General features: G+C 37.8%; 1 protein-coding gene across 6 annotated transcripts in view; it reads right to left on the bottom strand.

The window, feature by feature from the left end:
• DGKI (diacylglycerol kinase iota) overlaps positions 1-15,310 on the bottom strand; it is a 205,421-nt gene that overhangs the window by 59,224 nt on the left and 130,887 nt on the right. For all 6 annotated transcript variants that reach the window (XM_027743775.2, XM_027743776.2, XM_027743778.2 and 3 more), the window contains one exon: positions 8,276-8,376. In XM_027743775.2, coding sequence (XP_027599576.1) covers positions 8,276-8,376 — 101 coding nt within the window. The remainder of the gene's footprint in view (positions 1-8,275; positions 8,377-15,310) is intronic.

A 15,310-nucleotide genomic window follows, 5' to 3' on the forward strand; every position in this document is an offset into this window, starting at 1 on the left:
ACACCTCCAATAGCTACAGAGCACTAGGGAGCTACACCATTGGCTCATAAACCGTCACCACAGATTTTGTCTCTCTTCTATATACTTAATGGGGACTAAAGCTTTGACCTGCCAAAACAACACAGATAACACAAAACTGAAATCCTTAACTATCACCATTCCTGGCAGCCTGAAAGAGAAGGACCTTAGGAACATTTGGAATTCTAAAGAAATCCACCAAAATATCTAAAAAGCAAAAACTAATATTCAAGAGGTATCTTAGTGGTGATATTTATGGGTCTCATCTAATGAGTGAAGAAAAAAGTAGTGATTCACAACTTCAATTAAATTATGTCATATCAGTTGTTAGTGGCCATAGAACAATTCTGAAACTCTGGGCTGTGTGACTTTGAAAAGAAATGTGCTATCTTAACTGTTTGGAAATCGTGAATTAGCACAATCTATGGCTTTTGGGGTCAATGGCTTAAAGGATAATGTGCATGAGGTGGGTCTCAAGGGGTTCCATTCCATATCGTTCATGTCCTTTGAAAAACCTAAAGTCATCACTGGGTAACACTATAGTATATGCTAAATTGCTGCTTTCCAAATTTTTTGTTTGTTTGTTTTGGATTTTTTGTGAGGTTTTTTTGTGGGTTGGTTGGTTGGGGTTTTTTGCAAGACTCATTTAGCTTTCAGCAAGGAAAATGTTCCCAGTCAACATTTTTCAGAAATCACGGTAAGGAAATAAAATGCACCACACAGCCAAGACTTTCAAAGTTCTTCACAATAGTTGCTGTTTGAAAACAAAAGCAAATACTTGATAATGGGATTGAAACTATGGGGTTGTTTCTCATTCTAAAAATAGGACAAAACTGTGCAAGAGTGGTAAAAGGAGTTAATTTATGATAAACCAAGTTAAAGACAAAGTCAACATGCTTGGCCTTCAATAACATTGTGGGTGCTTTCATGCAGGAATAGAGGAGCTTCTCTATTTGCTGAATAGCACTGTGTGGATTAGGATGTGGACAGTACAGAACAGTGCTGTGGGACACAGCGATTACTGAATATGCCAGGTGAGGGGGTGGGAGGACAAACAATTACATTAAGAGCACAGGCACTACAGAGCAACTTCCCATACACCCACACACTGTCCATTCCTGTGAATATATGGATAACTCCACACATGGGAATACGCCAAAAAATAAGGGATAGTCTCAGATAATGAGCCAAGCCTCAGCATTCAAGTGCCAGATACTTTTCTCCTAGGGTGCCTGCTCTTCCGGCCACTTGCATCCAGCTCTCAGTTCCTTTGTGGTCCCTGAATGATGAAAAAGGACTTTGTCCAGGAAGGTGTGGATACAGACTCACACTGCAGTGATGAGCAGCTGTGCAAGAATCCCAGAAAATGAGACAGGCAGACAGTTACTTCATATTCTGAACCAACGCTGCAGAAAGCTTTTTGTTCCTAGCAACACTAACCAAAACTAAGTATCAGCAGGAGGAGGGTTGGGTAGATGCGGCAGTTGGGGTAACGTGGTGCTCTAATTATCTGCAAGATTAATAATGATTTCCTGAGTCCTCATGAAATTAGCTATGGAATTTATAAACAACAAACAAATCTTCCACCTATTAACTGCCCATTATGCTGAATACCTAAAGCTAGTGAACTCTTTAATAGTATTGGGGACATAAATGACGGAAGCCTGAATAGACTGCATATGGCACCATGAAGAGAAAACAAAATTCAATTAGCTTCCCCATTTACAATTATGAAAGGATTCAATTTGTGATCTTAACACCATATTAACCCACTCAAATCCCAAACAAAACAGCCTTGAGACAGAGCATTAAGGCAAATGTGAATGCCAGGAAAACTCATTCTGAGTCTGACATACCTTGGGGGACTGGGGAGGTTAGACATTGGGTTCTAAATGTTTAATGTAGCAAATAAAGGATCCTCACTACTGAAGATGTTATAAGAATGCCATTTTCCTGAGGGGTTTTTACTGATATTAGGAATGTGAAGGACCAAATAAATTCTTGGCAGAGAATTCTAAACTATTCAGACATTTATATTAAGAGGTTTGGCTTTCCCAGTATGGTTTTAATAAGAAGGAGTTTGTACAAAAGGATTTTCTCTACCACACAAATCTAAGCCATGTGTCCCTTCAGATCCATTTTGCTTATTATACTGAGAAAAACCTAATTCTCACTATATGTGTTGGTTGCTAGTTTTTTTAGCACTAGCAGTCCACCTCTAAAATCCTCACATGTCAGGAGGTAAAACACGGTGGAGGCTATCAGATAAAACCAGACAAGGTTTGAGAAGGCAGTCATCCCCTCCAGGCTCTCAGTGACTTCTCCAGTACCCTGCTAAACAAAGGAAGAAGCTGTCCAAATCAAAGGAAGAGAAAACCTGTCCCAAACACCACACAAAAAGGAACAGGTTATAGAAAGAAAACTCTGAAGAGCTGGGAATTGAAACTGGCAGAGGGAATGGATATTGTGACTAAGAGCTGACAGCACAGATCTGGATGAACAATGAATAAAGATTTAGGATTAAAAAAAAGAACAGGAACCTGAAATGTGAGGTCTACAGAAACAGACTAAGACAGGCAGGAAGGATGTGTGTGTGGGATGAGATATCCAAAGGGCACAACCAGGACTGAAAAGGTAAGAGGAAATCAAATCAGAAAACCAATAAGGAAACAGGAAAGTAAAACAGGACAGAAAAACCTCACAGAAAAGTCTATACCAAGAAGACAAACTACGGTATGGTTTCCTGTAAAGTCTGAAATGGAAGTTAATATTCTTTATTCTCCCCACTCCTCTAGGCTAAATATAAAATTATATCTATTTGGAATACTGCCCATCTCTTCTAGTCTAAAGGAAGGGAGAGGACTATAATGAACATAGATATGCCCTGTGAGGTGTCAAGACAAGGTAGATTTAGATTAGATATTGGGAAGAAATTCTTTACAATGAGGGTGACAAGACATTGGAATGGGTTGCCCAGAGAAGTGGTGGATGGAAAGTGGTGGCCCAGAGAAGTGGAACCCTGGGGGAGTTCAATGGCAGGGGCTTTGAGCAGCCTGGTCTAGTGGAAGGTGTCCCTGCCCATGACAGAGGGTTGGAACTTGAGGATTTTTAAAGATCCCTTCCTGCCTCATTCATTCTATGATTCTATAACTCAGTGACATGAGATTTCAATGATTTGGGGTTACTCCTTCCCCCAACTCCAGGCAATAACAGAGTCTCCAATATTTAACTCACTACTGAATTCTAATCCTCTTGGTTTCACCTTGCTCAGTGGCTTTAAGCAACACATCCAACCTCTTTCAATTTCAGATCTTACTAAATCACTGTGACAAAAAAATGCATTATTTAGCTAATGTCTATTCAACACACTGACAAAACAAAGCTGTTAGAGGAAGGCAGTGACTTTTAAGCAGAGTGAAAGTAATGGTGTCTTTTACAAAGCTTCTGCAGATAAGCCACAATGCATCCTAAGAACTCCTGGCCAATAAATGGCCATTGGTCTTTCCTTTACAGGAGGGAAGAGGATTGTAGCTGCACAACCCATCTCAGCTAAACCTATCCAGTTCAAAGCTGCTTCTCAATACAAGCACATTTCCTTCATGGTTCATCAGGAAGTCTGCTGCTCCCTGCTGCCCTTTATATTATATACTCAGGATATAAATACCAAGTCCTAAGTGTTGACCTTTTCTTACTTAGCTAGTTGTTCAAAATCACACGGAATAGTCTCCAAATTACCTTGACCTGTCATATCCCTGAGCTTTAAAGAGTCAGAACAACTTTGATAGCTCAGGTATTCTAAGTGCATTCCTGGTATGAGGAAGCTACAGTATCACTATACACGTACACATCTCAAATGACTCACAAGCTGTCACTCCACGTACGCCCATGTATCTGATAAGAACTCCTAGGATGACCCCAAAACCCTTAGATAACCCATAGAAATTAAAGGCAGAGACACATGCATTATAGACATCTAGCTAGGTATAATCAAAGAGACAAGAATTTGAGGTTAACATCACATCATGTTACAGCATCTCACACACATACAAAACAGGGAGACTGCAGAGAAAAGCACTGTTAGACTATAGATAGTCCAATTGTTATACAAATGGAACTGACACTGGCATCACCCAGATTGGGTATGATTCCTCCTTAATCTTAGTGGTATTGAGGAAACTAAGATGGTTCTCTATGGCTAGGGCATACACAACAAGTTAAGATCAGTAAAGACTGATATATTCTATTAAAATACCCCACAACTCTTCAGTTACAGCTGATGGTGCGTTATTTCACTACTGCATTTTCATGGCACAAATCTGAAATGGTGTTGGTGGGAAGGATTAAGAAGTGTTGAAGACCTCTTGGTCACTAGCTGGTTTATCGTTTGTTTGCTGTTAACTAATTTTTTTTTAAATAATTAGTTTCTGTATATACCTCCATTGTCAGGAATTTCTTAGTACCACTTGAAAGGAGAAAATAGGGTTTCAAACATAACGTTTTAGTTGTTTTAAAAATAACTCCATTGTTCACCCTCACTGCAGCTTGGGATCACACTTTCCTGCTATGACAGGAAACCAGAGAGAGTGCACAGAAAATATGCAGGCAAGAGAGACAGAATCAAAATCTGTCCACCTAGAAACATCAGCCCATCTCACTTTTTGAATATGCTAATGGTGGTTATGGTCATGTAATGTACAACTCTCATATTGGGCAGAGGTGGTAACGCTTGTGACTAGAGTGACAAGTGCTTGGGACACATATAGGAAAGTGTTAGAGAAGACAACTTCATCTGCAGTGAAGAACATTACAACATAACTGAAATGCCAACATATATTCCTTTCTTAAAATGGTGCACAGAAACATTCATCCCTCCTCACTGAAGGATCAATAAGCATCCTCTGCACCATCATCAATCATCCCACAGACAATAGTAAGATGTTGACAGAAAAAAGAACGGAGGAGAAAAGAAGGAGCAAGGGGAGAGAAGAAAGGGACAATTCAGAAACAGCATCTTGGTTAAATGCCAGCTGCATTGACAAGAAAAGTAGAAAACAAGAGAAGGAGAATGAGCTAAGGACAGTCATGCCCTTCAGAGGACAAAATGACATTCTTTAATTGCTTGGGAGGCTTTCAAAATGAGATGTCTACCTCCAGCAGAGTGAAGATTAATCTTCATGGAACGGTTTGTATGACAAACTGTTATATGTCAGGAAGTGTAATTTTAGGTGAAGATAGATTCAAATCAGTATTTCAAGGAAACAAGGGGAGTGAAATATATTTATTGTGAGTTAAAATGATCCAGATTAGTACACTGAAGTCAAAGCTTTTAAAACCCTATTATGGAGACATGTAACAGGCAAAAACCATAACAGCTTCTTTGCTATTTTTCCTTCAAGGAATAACTTTTTATTAACTGGTTTCCTTTTCCTATTCAGATTGCTGAGGGATTCTGATTTGGTTCTCAAATTATTTAGGGAGGTAAAAGTTCTTTTAATCCTTGTGGACAGAGAACGAGTATTAAGTACAGTATTCTGGCATTCAGTTGTAGGTATTCTGCCAAAGCCTGAACAAGTATCTAAACTGAGTCTCTTGCAAGCATCTAGTGGGACAGACATATACACAAGAGCTACAGTCGTGTTGAAAGAAGCCAGTGCCTCTTCAGTAACAGGCCTTGTAGAAACAATTCCCCAGTAAAGCTTCCAAGAAACAACTTTTCCAATATCAGCGTTCTGGAATTTTGCTAGTACAAACAATTCCTCTACACACCCACTCACTCATCCCTTTCTTTAGTAAAGAAAGGAGAGTCATTTCTCCTCTCTCAGCACTTCCCTTCTACCCCTTTAACCAAGTAACTTTTAGTGCCAATGCTCCATGAAATGATTTGATGAGAAGGACATAGCAGGTTTATTTCATATAAGTATTTAGCATCTGAGAGAGTGAGGCAGCACCAATCCATAGACATGTAACCAGAAAGCCATTTAAAATTTATCCAGTTTTCTATTTCAGAAATACAATTAAAATGGCTATCCAATCTTGTTAAATAGAAGATCTACATGGTTTTCCAGCTTCCTCATAAAAACTCACATAATCCTCTAGCATAACCATGCAGCTTCCAGAAAAGATGTAAGCAGTTTGCTGTAAGTCACAGGAAAACTCAGATGTTAAGTCTGTAATCACTGAACCACCAGGATTTTCCATTTTTTACTTCATGGAATCCCAGGAACTGACTAGAATATTTAAAACTGTCTGGTTTCTGACTATTTAGAGAGCACTTGTCTTCCCATACATGATTTTCTTCAGCCACAATTAACATCATCCAGAAGTCCTCAAATCAAGCTCAGCCTCCTGAAAACTAAAGGCTAGACAATTCTCGCAGAAGAAACTTATGTTGTATGTTCAGAGAAGTAGGTTGATGACCACCAGTGTATGCTGCAATTACATGTCCTCACACAGGACATCACTAGTAACTGCAAAGGATATAAGGTAGGTATCTTTTCCGATTTCTTTCAGGATAATGGGGATTTTATTTGTTTCTCATATTCTAACATAAAAACAGTAGTGCACAAGCATTAATAAGACAGCTAAAAGAGGACTGGTAGGAAAAACAACTTCATGAAAAATGTCTGGGGAAAATACTCCAGTCCAGCTATGTTATATTATCAAGCTGGCCGTGCAGTAACTTGAAAGAGAGACAAAAGGATTTTATGGCAAATGACCTACCAATGTCCAAAAGCAATCATTTTATCTCTTGACAGAGAGACATCTGCTTTTTTTAATGATAACCTCTTAAGTACACACCCAGTAAGTGATGAAATGTGTATAAAATCTGAAACTACATCTCAGAGGTGCTAGATCAGTCACGTTTTTTTATAATGTTATCATTATGAATTTTGTCAGGTGACAAATAACATAAATATATATTTACCACTGCAGTGAAAAAGTGTAATAAGTTGTGTATTTTGTGTCAGAACATGTAATGGTTCTTAAGGACCTAATATACAGTAACTACAGACACAGATAACTTACATCCATAGATAGGTGATGATAGTTCCCCTCAAATGAGAAACCACAGGAAGGACAACCAAATGAACCAGACTGTGTCCAACAGTGTCAGAGAAATGTGTGTTCAATATGGCCTGAAAACTACTCAAGGTCAAACTCTCAATTTAAGCTTAAAGCAATTACCCCTCCAGTGAAGCACAAACCTTAATCTGTTAAAATTCTTTTCAGTCCAGTGATAAAGGCTTTGATTGCTTTAACTATGACCAAAATCCACTAACAGAAACTTCAGTAAAGGCTGTCAGGACCTATATTAAAATTTAAGCCATTTCAATTCTTTTGTTGTAAGGAGAGACAGTGAACTGAGAGAATAAAGAAGGGTGGGACTAGAAGAGTGAAATGGAAATAGTTTAACTATCTTCCAACAATAAGATAAGCAAACCAATTAAAAGGATTGTCATCCTGTAATTATCAGAGTGCTCTGTATTACAGAGGGAGCTGAAGCTTTCTTGCACAACAAACAGTCATGCTTGTAATTTAATAAGAATAATGAGCCAGATGCATGAAAAAGGCTATTAAATGATTATCACAAGAAGCCCTGTCCCTCATTGATTAATGAGTCTGTGTGTCACCAAGGAAAGGAACTTCATTTTTAAGTGCAGATTGTCACCATCAATGTTGCCAAAGCAACTTCTGTCTGCTTTTGACTTACCTCTGAACATGGCAATTAAACCATTACATGAGGAAACAAAACAGTGATTATTCTCTAATATGGAAAACCGAAGGCTGTTAACAAGTAAGGGTCTGGAGAAGCCCTTCACTGGGGAAGATTTGTTCCCCAAGATAAATGTATTATAGTTCCCCACTCAGTTCGCAATCTGACGCTAATCATAAAATCTGGAATGTTTTCATCCACTAGAAATCAAGCAGAATCAACAGAAAAACATAAATAAAAACAAATGGGTGTGAAAAACACTTATTTTACAGTAAATAGAATCAACTTGCAAAGGCATAGGAAAGTAAGAAAGCAGCTGGAATCTCTATACATGACCTTTACAGAGACTATTTATATAGAGAGAATACATATACAGAGATAGATGAACACACACTCTACATGACTCATCCAAACATGTATGCTTGACTCTGTGTTTGGGGGTTTTTGTTGTTATTTTTGGAGTGGGGTTTCTTTTTGGTCAATGTATGATTTACACAGAATGTTCTACCAAAAGCAGCTACAATCTGGCTTTGTCCAACTTACAAGCTTCCCGGAGTTTTTCCTTGTCGTAATGTAGCCCCTCGTATTCTTGTAAATTAATCCTGTTCACTCTGATCCGCAGGCGATCTGGGATGGAATGAGGACTGCAAGAAAAAAAGAAAGCTTCTTAGACAAAGTGTCCCCTGGAAGAGCAAATGAAAACAGGATATGAAGTGATTTTAATTTTCTCTGAAAGAAGAAAGAGAGCAAGCCTCTTCAAAACTGGGCCAATTCTTCACAGGTCCACCCCTGCATTTAAAATTTTGACTTTCCACTGCGCAATAACTTAGACATTACACCTTCAATAATAAGCAAGATCAAGAAGCCTATTTGCTGGTTGTGTGATGTGGAGTTGTAAAGGATTTTCTGAGTTGTCTCATCTCTCTATAACTGCCCCTTCCCTCTCCAGTTTGTCTTTGCGTACATCCCTAGGGCCCTACCACAGCCAGTAGATCTGCCAACCTGAAGTTCAAGACATAGAAAAATCCTGTGTCCTGAAAAGCTTTCTTTTTTTATTCCATGCTGGTTTCTACCATATCATAACCTGTTATTTGATTTTTTAAGTTTTGCTGAATGTTATGCAAATTAATGGTTACATTTGCATTTTCCATTTTTAAAGAAAGAGAGACTATCTGTGTATTACAGTTCACATAGCAAATGTCTGTCCTAGAGGAACTGACCCCCAGGTCAGTTAAAAGTAGATTACTTGTTCCTTCCACCAAAAGACTGTCTGTATTCTCTGTTTTAATCTAGTTAGTAGAATTCTGCCTATGGTAATACTGACTAATACACACTGCTTTTTGAAAGTCAAAATACTGCATGCTGTCATACATTTGCTTCTTTCTTTGTCTCATTTTTAAAATACTTAATGTACAGCATTTGCACTGTAGTGCACGACAAGGCACATCTCACAAATGTCCCCTTTTTTTTATCCCTTTCTAAACTGAAGAGTAATTTTCTTATTGACTAGAAAATACTAAAGACTTAACAAAACACATGGTTTGTGGCCACCTCTTGGTAGAGCCACTGGGATTACTTAGCAATTATTTCAGAATTAACTGTTGCATGTTTTCTGTTGGTATAAATGATTCTGTCATAGCTGGACAGATGAAAACAAAGATTGAAGATCAAGTCCCAGTTAAGAAGTTCTATTGTCACAAGTACTCTGCCTAAAAAGTGATAATGAATTTAGGTTGCCTCCAAAATGGAGTTTAAGACAACATGCTAGGAGTAGCTGCACTGAAGAAATTTCCATTCTGAACATGAGTTTCTATATTAGTGAGGAAAATTAGCCTAAGACATAGGAACAATAGCCTAGAAGAAATGACAAATGCTTAAGAATGGCAGCAAGACTGACAGAAGTATATAGGTTATCCAATGTTTTCCCTCTGCTGACTGACAGGGACTATTGTGTCAAAGTGCCCCAAGATATCAGCAAACTGTCCATATTTAAAATTTTGCAGTTTAATGACAGATGGCTTGGTTGGGAACTTCCAGCACAGCTTTAGGAGGCAGCTTTCTAACTCAGGTGCCATCATGTCATCCTACAGAATATCACTCTCCACCTGCAGTCTCTACAGCTGTCTCAGCAACCAAGACATGAGTGTCTGCACATGGAGGAGAGAGGTGCATCAATGGAAGAAGAACATAATTACACTTTGACTGACGCATTTTTTTCCTTTTCTTTTTCAAACAAGTTTATATGTCACATTGCTAGCTGAGAAGTGAACACGGTCTAAGGAACTCTAATCCCTTTCAAATTTTATAAAATACAAGTTTCAAATATGAAAATGATAAGATACTGAATTTTAGCCAAGAAAACATAATAACATGTTTAATTCAGAAATCATAGAAATTTAAGTGCATAGTCTTTTTCTGAGGGGAGAAAAGAAATAATTCACTGCATGTAATAGGGTTCATGAAAATGACAGACTGACAGCTCTGAAAAGTGAAGTCTTTTATGCACTGGTACAATACAGGACAAAGCTTTGAACTCAGCTGGAAGGAAAAAGGATGGGCAAACAGGAGAATTCAGCTACTTACTTCTGTTGTAACACTAAACCACGTTACAAAGAGAGACATCCTTGCTACGCACTGAATGAAGCTCAGTATAAACCTAACACCAAAAAACTTTCTCAAACTGCTCCTTCTCCTGAAACTGGAACCAAATCTGTACTGGTTTTGAGCAACCCGAGTTTGAACTCTATGCTTTCCAATCCACCAGCTCAGAATAACTGCTTGACCAAAAGCTGATACTCCTGTGCAGGAATTACCCCATCACAGGGACTGTTTGCCATACAAACCTTCCCATGCTGTGTACATTTGCATAGAGGCATTTAAGTTGGTTCCTCAGTGAATCCAACACACTTGCTGGAGTGGCTGGAATTCCTTTGCATTCTTCATCAGGTGCTCTCCTGCTGACCTGTGAACCCTCTCTGGGCTTCCACTGCTGGCACAGACATCAAACTTGTAATACAGGACTGGTACAGATTGAGATTCCCCTCCCCAGCAACTTCAGTTTAAGGCCCTCCTCACCAGATTGCTAAGTCTATGACTAAAAATGCTCTTCCAGTTCAGTAGACCAGGTTTCTTCAAGAAACTTTCATGGTCTAAGCACCCAAACTACTCTGAAAGCTGTGGGAAAACACTAAAAAAACTGTGTTAAACCAATTATGGTAGAGCTTTTTGCTTTTCAGTTTCTAAGCACTGGTTCAAAGGTGAGCTTTCTTTGCAAACATTATCAATTAATTAGTGGTAGACTAATGTCCTATCACAACTGGCCTCATTTCAAACCGGCCTCATCATCACAATGGATAATCTGGATATTTTGTGAAAGCAGAGCAGGAAAAAAAGACAGGGAAACAACGATTTCTCCAAGTCTATGTTTGGAGCCATTATAACAAGGTGAAGGAATGATCACGTTTATCCCCAGTCAGTGCTTAAGAAGACCTGTAAAAAGGGATGTTAAGCCTCAGACTAACATCTGCCAAACCTTGGTTAATTGCCATCTGTGTCCCTTCATCCTACCTGTGAGAACCAAGGGGAGAGAAAGACAACACTGACTTCTGTAGATATGCTGACTCACTACCTAATGGCATGTAAGGAAGACAAAAAAATGTTATTTCCTAGCTTGAAGATGATAGCAACCTATTGCATGTGCAGCATCACCTTCCAAGTCAAATTAGTCCTTTCACCTGAAGTGAGCAAGTCTTTTTTCTTTGCTTGGAACTGGAAGAAGAAAAATATCTAAAATGAAGAGCAAATCTAAAATATTTTTGTTGTTCCAGGAACCACATAGAGACACTCTCCAAAAAGTACCTTATAACTAGAAAATATTTAAGAGAATACCACCCATGCTTTTGTAAAAAGTATAATTTTTGGTATATCAGTGCATTGTATACCTCAGAATTTGCTTCTGTAGAAACAATAAGCACACATTCTTAAATGTAATGCATTTCCTGAGGAGAAATAGGACCAGGTCCAGTGTAGGAGGGCAATCAACTAGCAAGTGTCTGAGTTTGTTATTCTCCCATTTCTCCCTCCTGTTCACCCCATTTTTATAAAGACAGGATAAAACTACTACATAAGCAAGTTGTGTGATAAAACATACAACTGGAGAGAAACAGATCTTGGCCTTTCATCCATTTGAAAAATTTAGTTATCATAATCATAATAATGTAACTTTGGGAATAGGAGTTTTCTATGGAAAATAAACTATTATCAGAAATAACAATGCCAAGAGCTCTTTCTACAGGGTAGAGATTTTATACTCTTAGTTATGTTCAATCACAAGTAATATATCCATAATACAAATATATGTATATGCATATATACACGACCCTAAAAATACATATATTGACACACATACACAAAAGAGACATTTATCCAGTAACTGAAGTTTGATGGTTTTGTTCATGAGTTATTTGCAAATACTATTTGCTCTGTTAGAATACAGGTTTTGGCTGGCATTATATTATGTCTGACTAAATTTTATTACCTATTCATTATAATTTTGTCTCTAAAATTTACTATGTGAATATTCATTTCTTATGCTATCAGACTGGCAATTGACACCAGGGGATATTGTCCTCATCATCCAAACTAATTAACTCATTCATTCACAGAATTCATGAGCTCCATACGAAGCTCTATTTAATGCAGCTGAGCAAAACACCTCCACTATCAATACTTCTGTAGTCTTTGCAGATACTGCATAATATTATTATACAAATTGATCAGTTTGTCTTGTTCAGACATATTCGGTATATTCAGAAACCATAAAGATTAAATACATAAGCAAATCCATGGAAAAGCAAGTAACAGGGTGATGAATGTCACCAAAAGCAAACATTAGTACAATATTAATAGAAATGGATGTTTCTGAATACTGTGTAAAACAACTTGCTCAACTGCAAGGAGAGGAAGAAAAGCTTTCCAGATAGAGCAGCAATTTTGAAATAAATGTGGGGAGATTGTTTCACTGCAATTCAACCTAAAATATTTTAACTATTTATACCTATTATTTTTCAAAATGGTGTATTACATAGTCAATGAAAAGTAATTCGAAGTATAGATGAATGAATTCCACTAATCTAATTAAGAACCCCCTCCCACAAGCACATCAATCCATGGAATTAAATCCTAAATGTCATTTGTCCCACGAGGATATAAATAAAGAGTGGGGTCAATTGAAACATTCTGTTCATTCATGTTGACTAGTTATAACAGTTTCATTTAAAAACAAAGCTAATTATGAATCTTCTCAAATCAGGAGCTAGATAGGCTAGTTTATCATATTGAATTTTATTTGATGAACTCATGATTGGCATGAACCAGAAGTGCACATTCAGGGCATTATTAAATAACAATCCAAATGAGGTTTGTAGAAAAGCTATACATGTTAATTAGTTGGAACAATTTCTGGAAGATTATACTGAGTTGTCATGAGGTCCTCTCAAAATTGTTCCACTTGCATCCTAAAAATTATGTAATTTCGGCAATGGAAAAATATTTTCTTTCCTTTTTTTAGCTACAAAATGACAGTATAGTACAAAGAAATCAAATTACTTCCTATCAGAAAAGTGGCATTTGACTTTTCCACAAGAATACAGAAGATTGCCTGGATATTGGATCATTCCCATTGTAAGGAAAAGAGCATGCTTTCTGGAAAATCTTAAAACTTATAAACATTAATTACTATGCACAGTTAATTTGATTTTATTGGGTTTTAAGTCTACTTTTTTGTGAGAAAACATCTATTCCATGGTACACTGGGTTGCTCATGGCAATCAGAGCCATTGTTTTTCTAGAGACACATCTCAAAAATTCAAAATCATGCTAGATAAACTGTTTGTAAGGTGAAGTAATTTTTAACACCACCCACCCACCTGCTGGAAACTGCTTATCAAAGAAATGGTATGCTTACTTTCTCTTCCATGCTTGAACTATAGCATTTTGGGGGTTCTAGACGTGTTACCATCATCAACATCACCCCCCCACCCCTTACCACCGGGAAAAAAAAAACAAACCAAAACAAAAAAAACAACCTTAAAGAAACAGACCTTTGCATGAAAAAATGAGAAGGGCTCATTTTTTAAAAATCCCCTTCACTTCAGCATTTGTGGTTCAAGCCCACAGAAGCAAAGCCACATGCACCTATTCTGAGATTACCAGCAGAACCTGATCTGCTTCCATTCACCAAGAAAACACAGCCAGCTTTTGATGAAGCTGTGACTTCCTCCTCTCACCCCTATTAATCATCCAGCAACAAGTGAGAGGATGCCAGACAACTCATATGGAGCACAGTTGGTTTTCCTAAGAAACATGCTTCTGTCTCCAGTCACGCAGGGAACAATACAGGCAGAGCAAGCTTTGGGTCCTGCCCAAGCTTGGCACTCCTGCACAACAACCTGGCTACACTTCTGCCATGCCACCAGGTTGATTTAACTTGGAAGACAGACTTCTAAATTATACATGCCCCAATCTCTGTATCAATTATTTATGAACCCAGTGAACCATTTCTTATGCTTTGTGTCTCCACAGAGAAATGAAATAATAAGAATAAACAGTCCAACAACTCTACAGAATTCAGTGACAAATTTTTGATAGATCTTCAAGAATACAGCCCACACCAGCCTACACATATACAGGTTTTAGCATGATTCAGTAAGCAGAAATGGAAGTCTTCTACTTCCCCTCCCATACAAGATATACTTTAGTAAAAAAGAATCACACTCTTTTGAGGCATCTTTGCAGTGACAGATTAATGAATTACCTGCCTCCTAAAGAAAAAACATGTAAAATCAATTAAATGTTCTAGTGTTTAGAGCAATTGGAAAACAGAAAGCTGTAGCCAGAAGAGAAAAAGAAATTTACCTTACTTTTGAAATCATATTGGCAGAGCTTGGAAATGATACATTATAATTAAGCATGCTTCTGACAGCATTTATCTACTTAAAACATAAGAACTGCCACAGGGTAGAATCATCCAGTCTCTTCTGTGGACAAATTTCAGTGCTTCAAAAAAGTTCACTACTGTTTTAGGGTAAAGTTCTTGCTAAGCTCTTTACCTAAAAAAATACCCCTAAAATTCTAAGCTCCACCACATATTTTTTTATTTCATTTGGGAACCTGAGCTAGACAAGCTACCAGGTTGTGGGATGCTGGGCCGAAGGGCAGTGCATTTGATTCCCACCCCCAACCTCCTTTAATGATGATCAACAACTATTAAACTAATATAATAAACACTTATAACAACTTTGTTTCAGTGTGCTCTGTTCAGATGTGTTGTTACCTCAAACCTTTGAGACCCTCATTAGACCAGGCTGTTGTGGTCTAATCCCAGCCAGCAATTACGAACCATGCAGCTGCTCACTCCTTCCCTCCACCTGCTCTTCCCTTGGTTGGGAGTATTGGAAAGAAAAGGTAAACCTTGTGGTTGACATAAGAATTTAATAATTGAAACAAAATAGAATTATTATTATTATTATTATTATTATTACTACTATTGTTATTTTAATGGTAATGAGGTGGAGAGAG

Source organism: Pipra filicauda, unplaced genomic scaffold (assembly GCF_003945595.2).
Source record: "Pipra filicauda isolate LSUMZ 115617 unplaced genomic scaffold, ASM394559v2 scaffold2_size9829703_pilon, whole genome shotgun sequence".
In the NCBI taxonomy this organism is placed as follows: Eukaryota; Metazoa; Chordata; class Aves; order Passeriformes; family Pipridae; genus Pipra; species Pipra filicauda.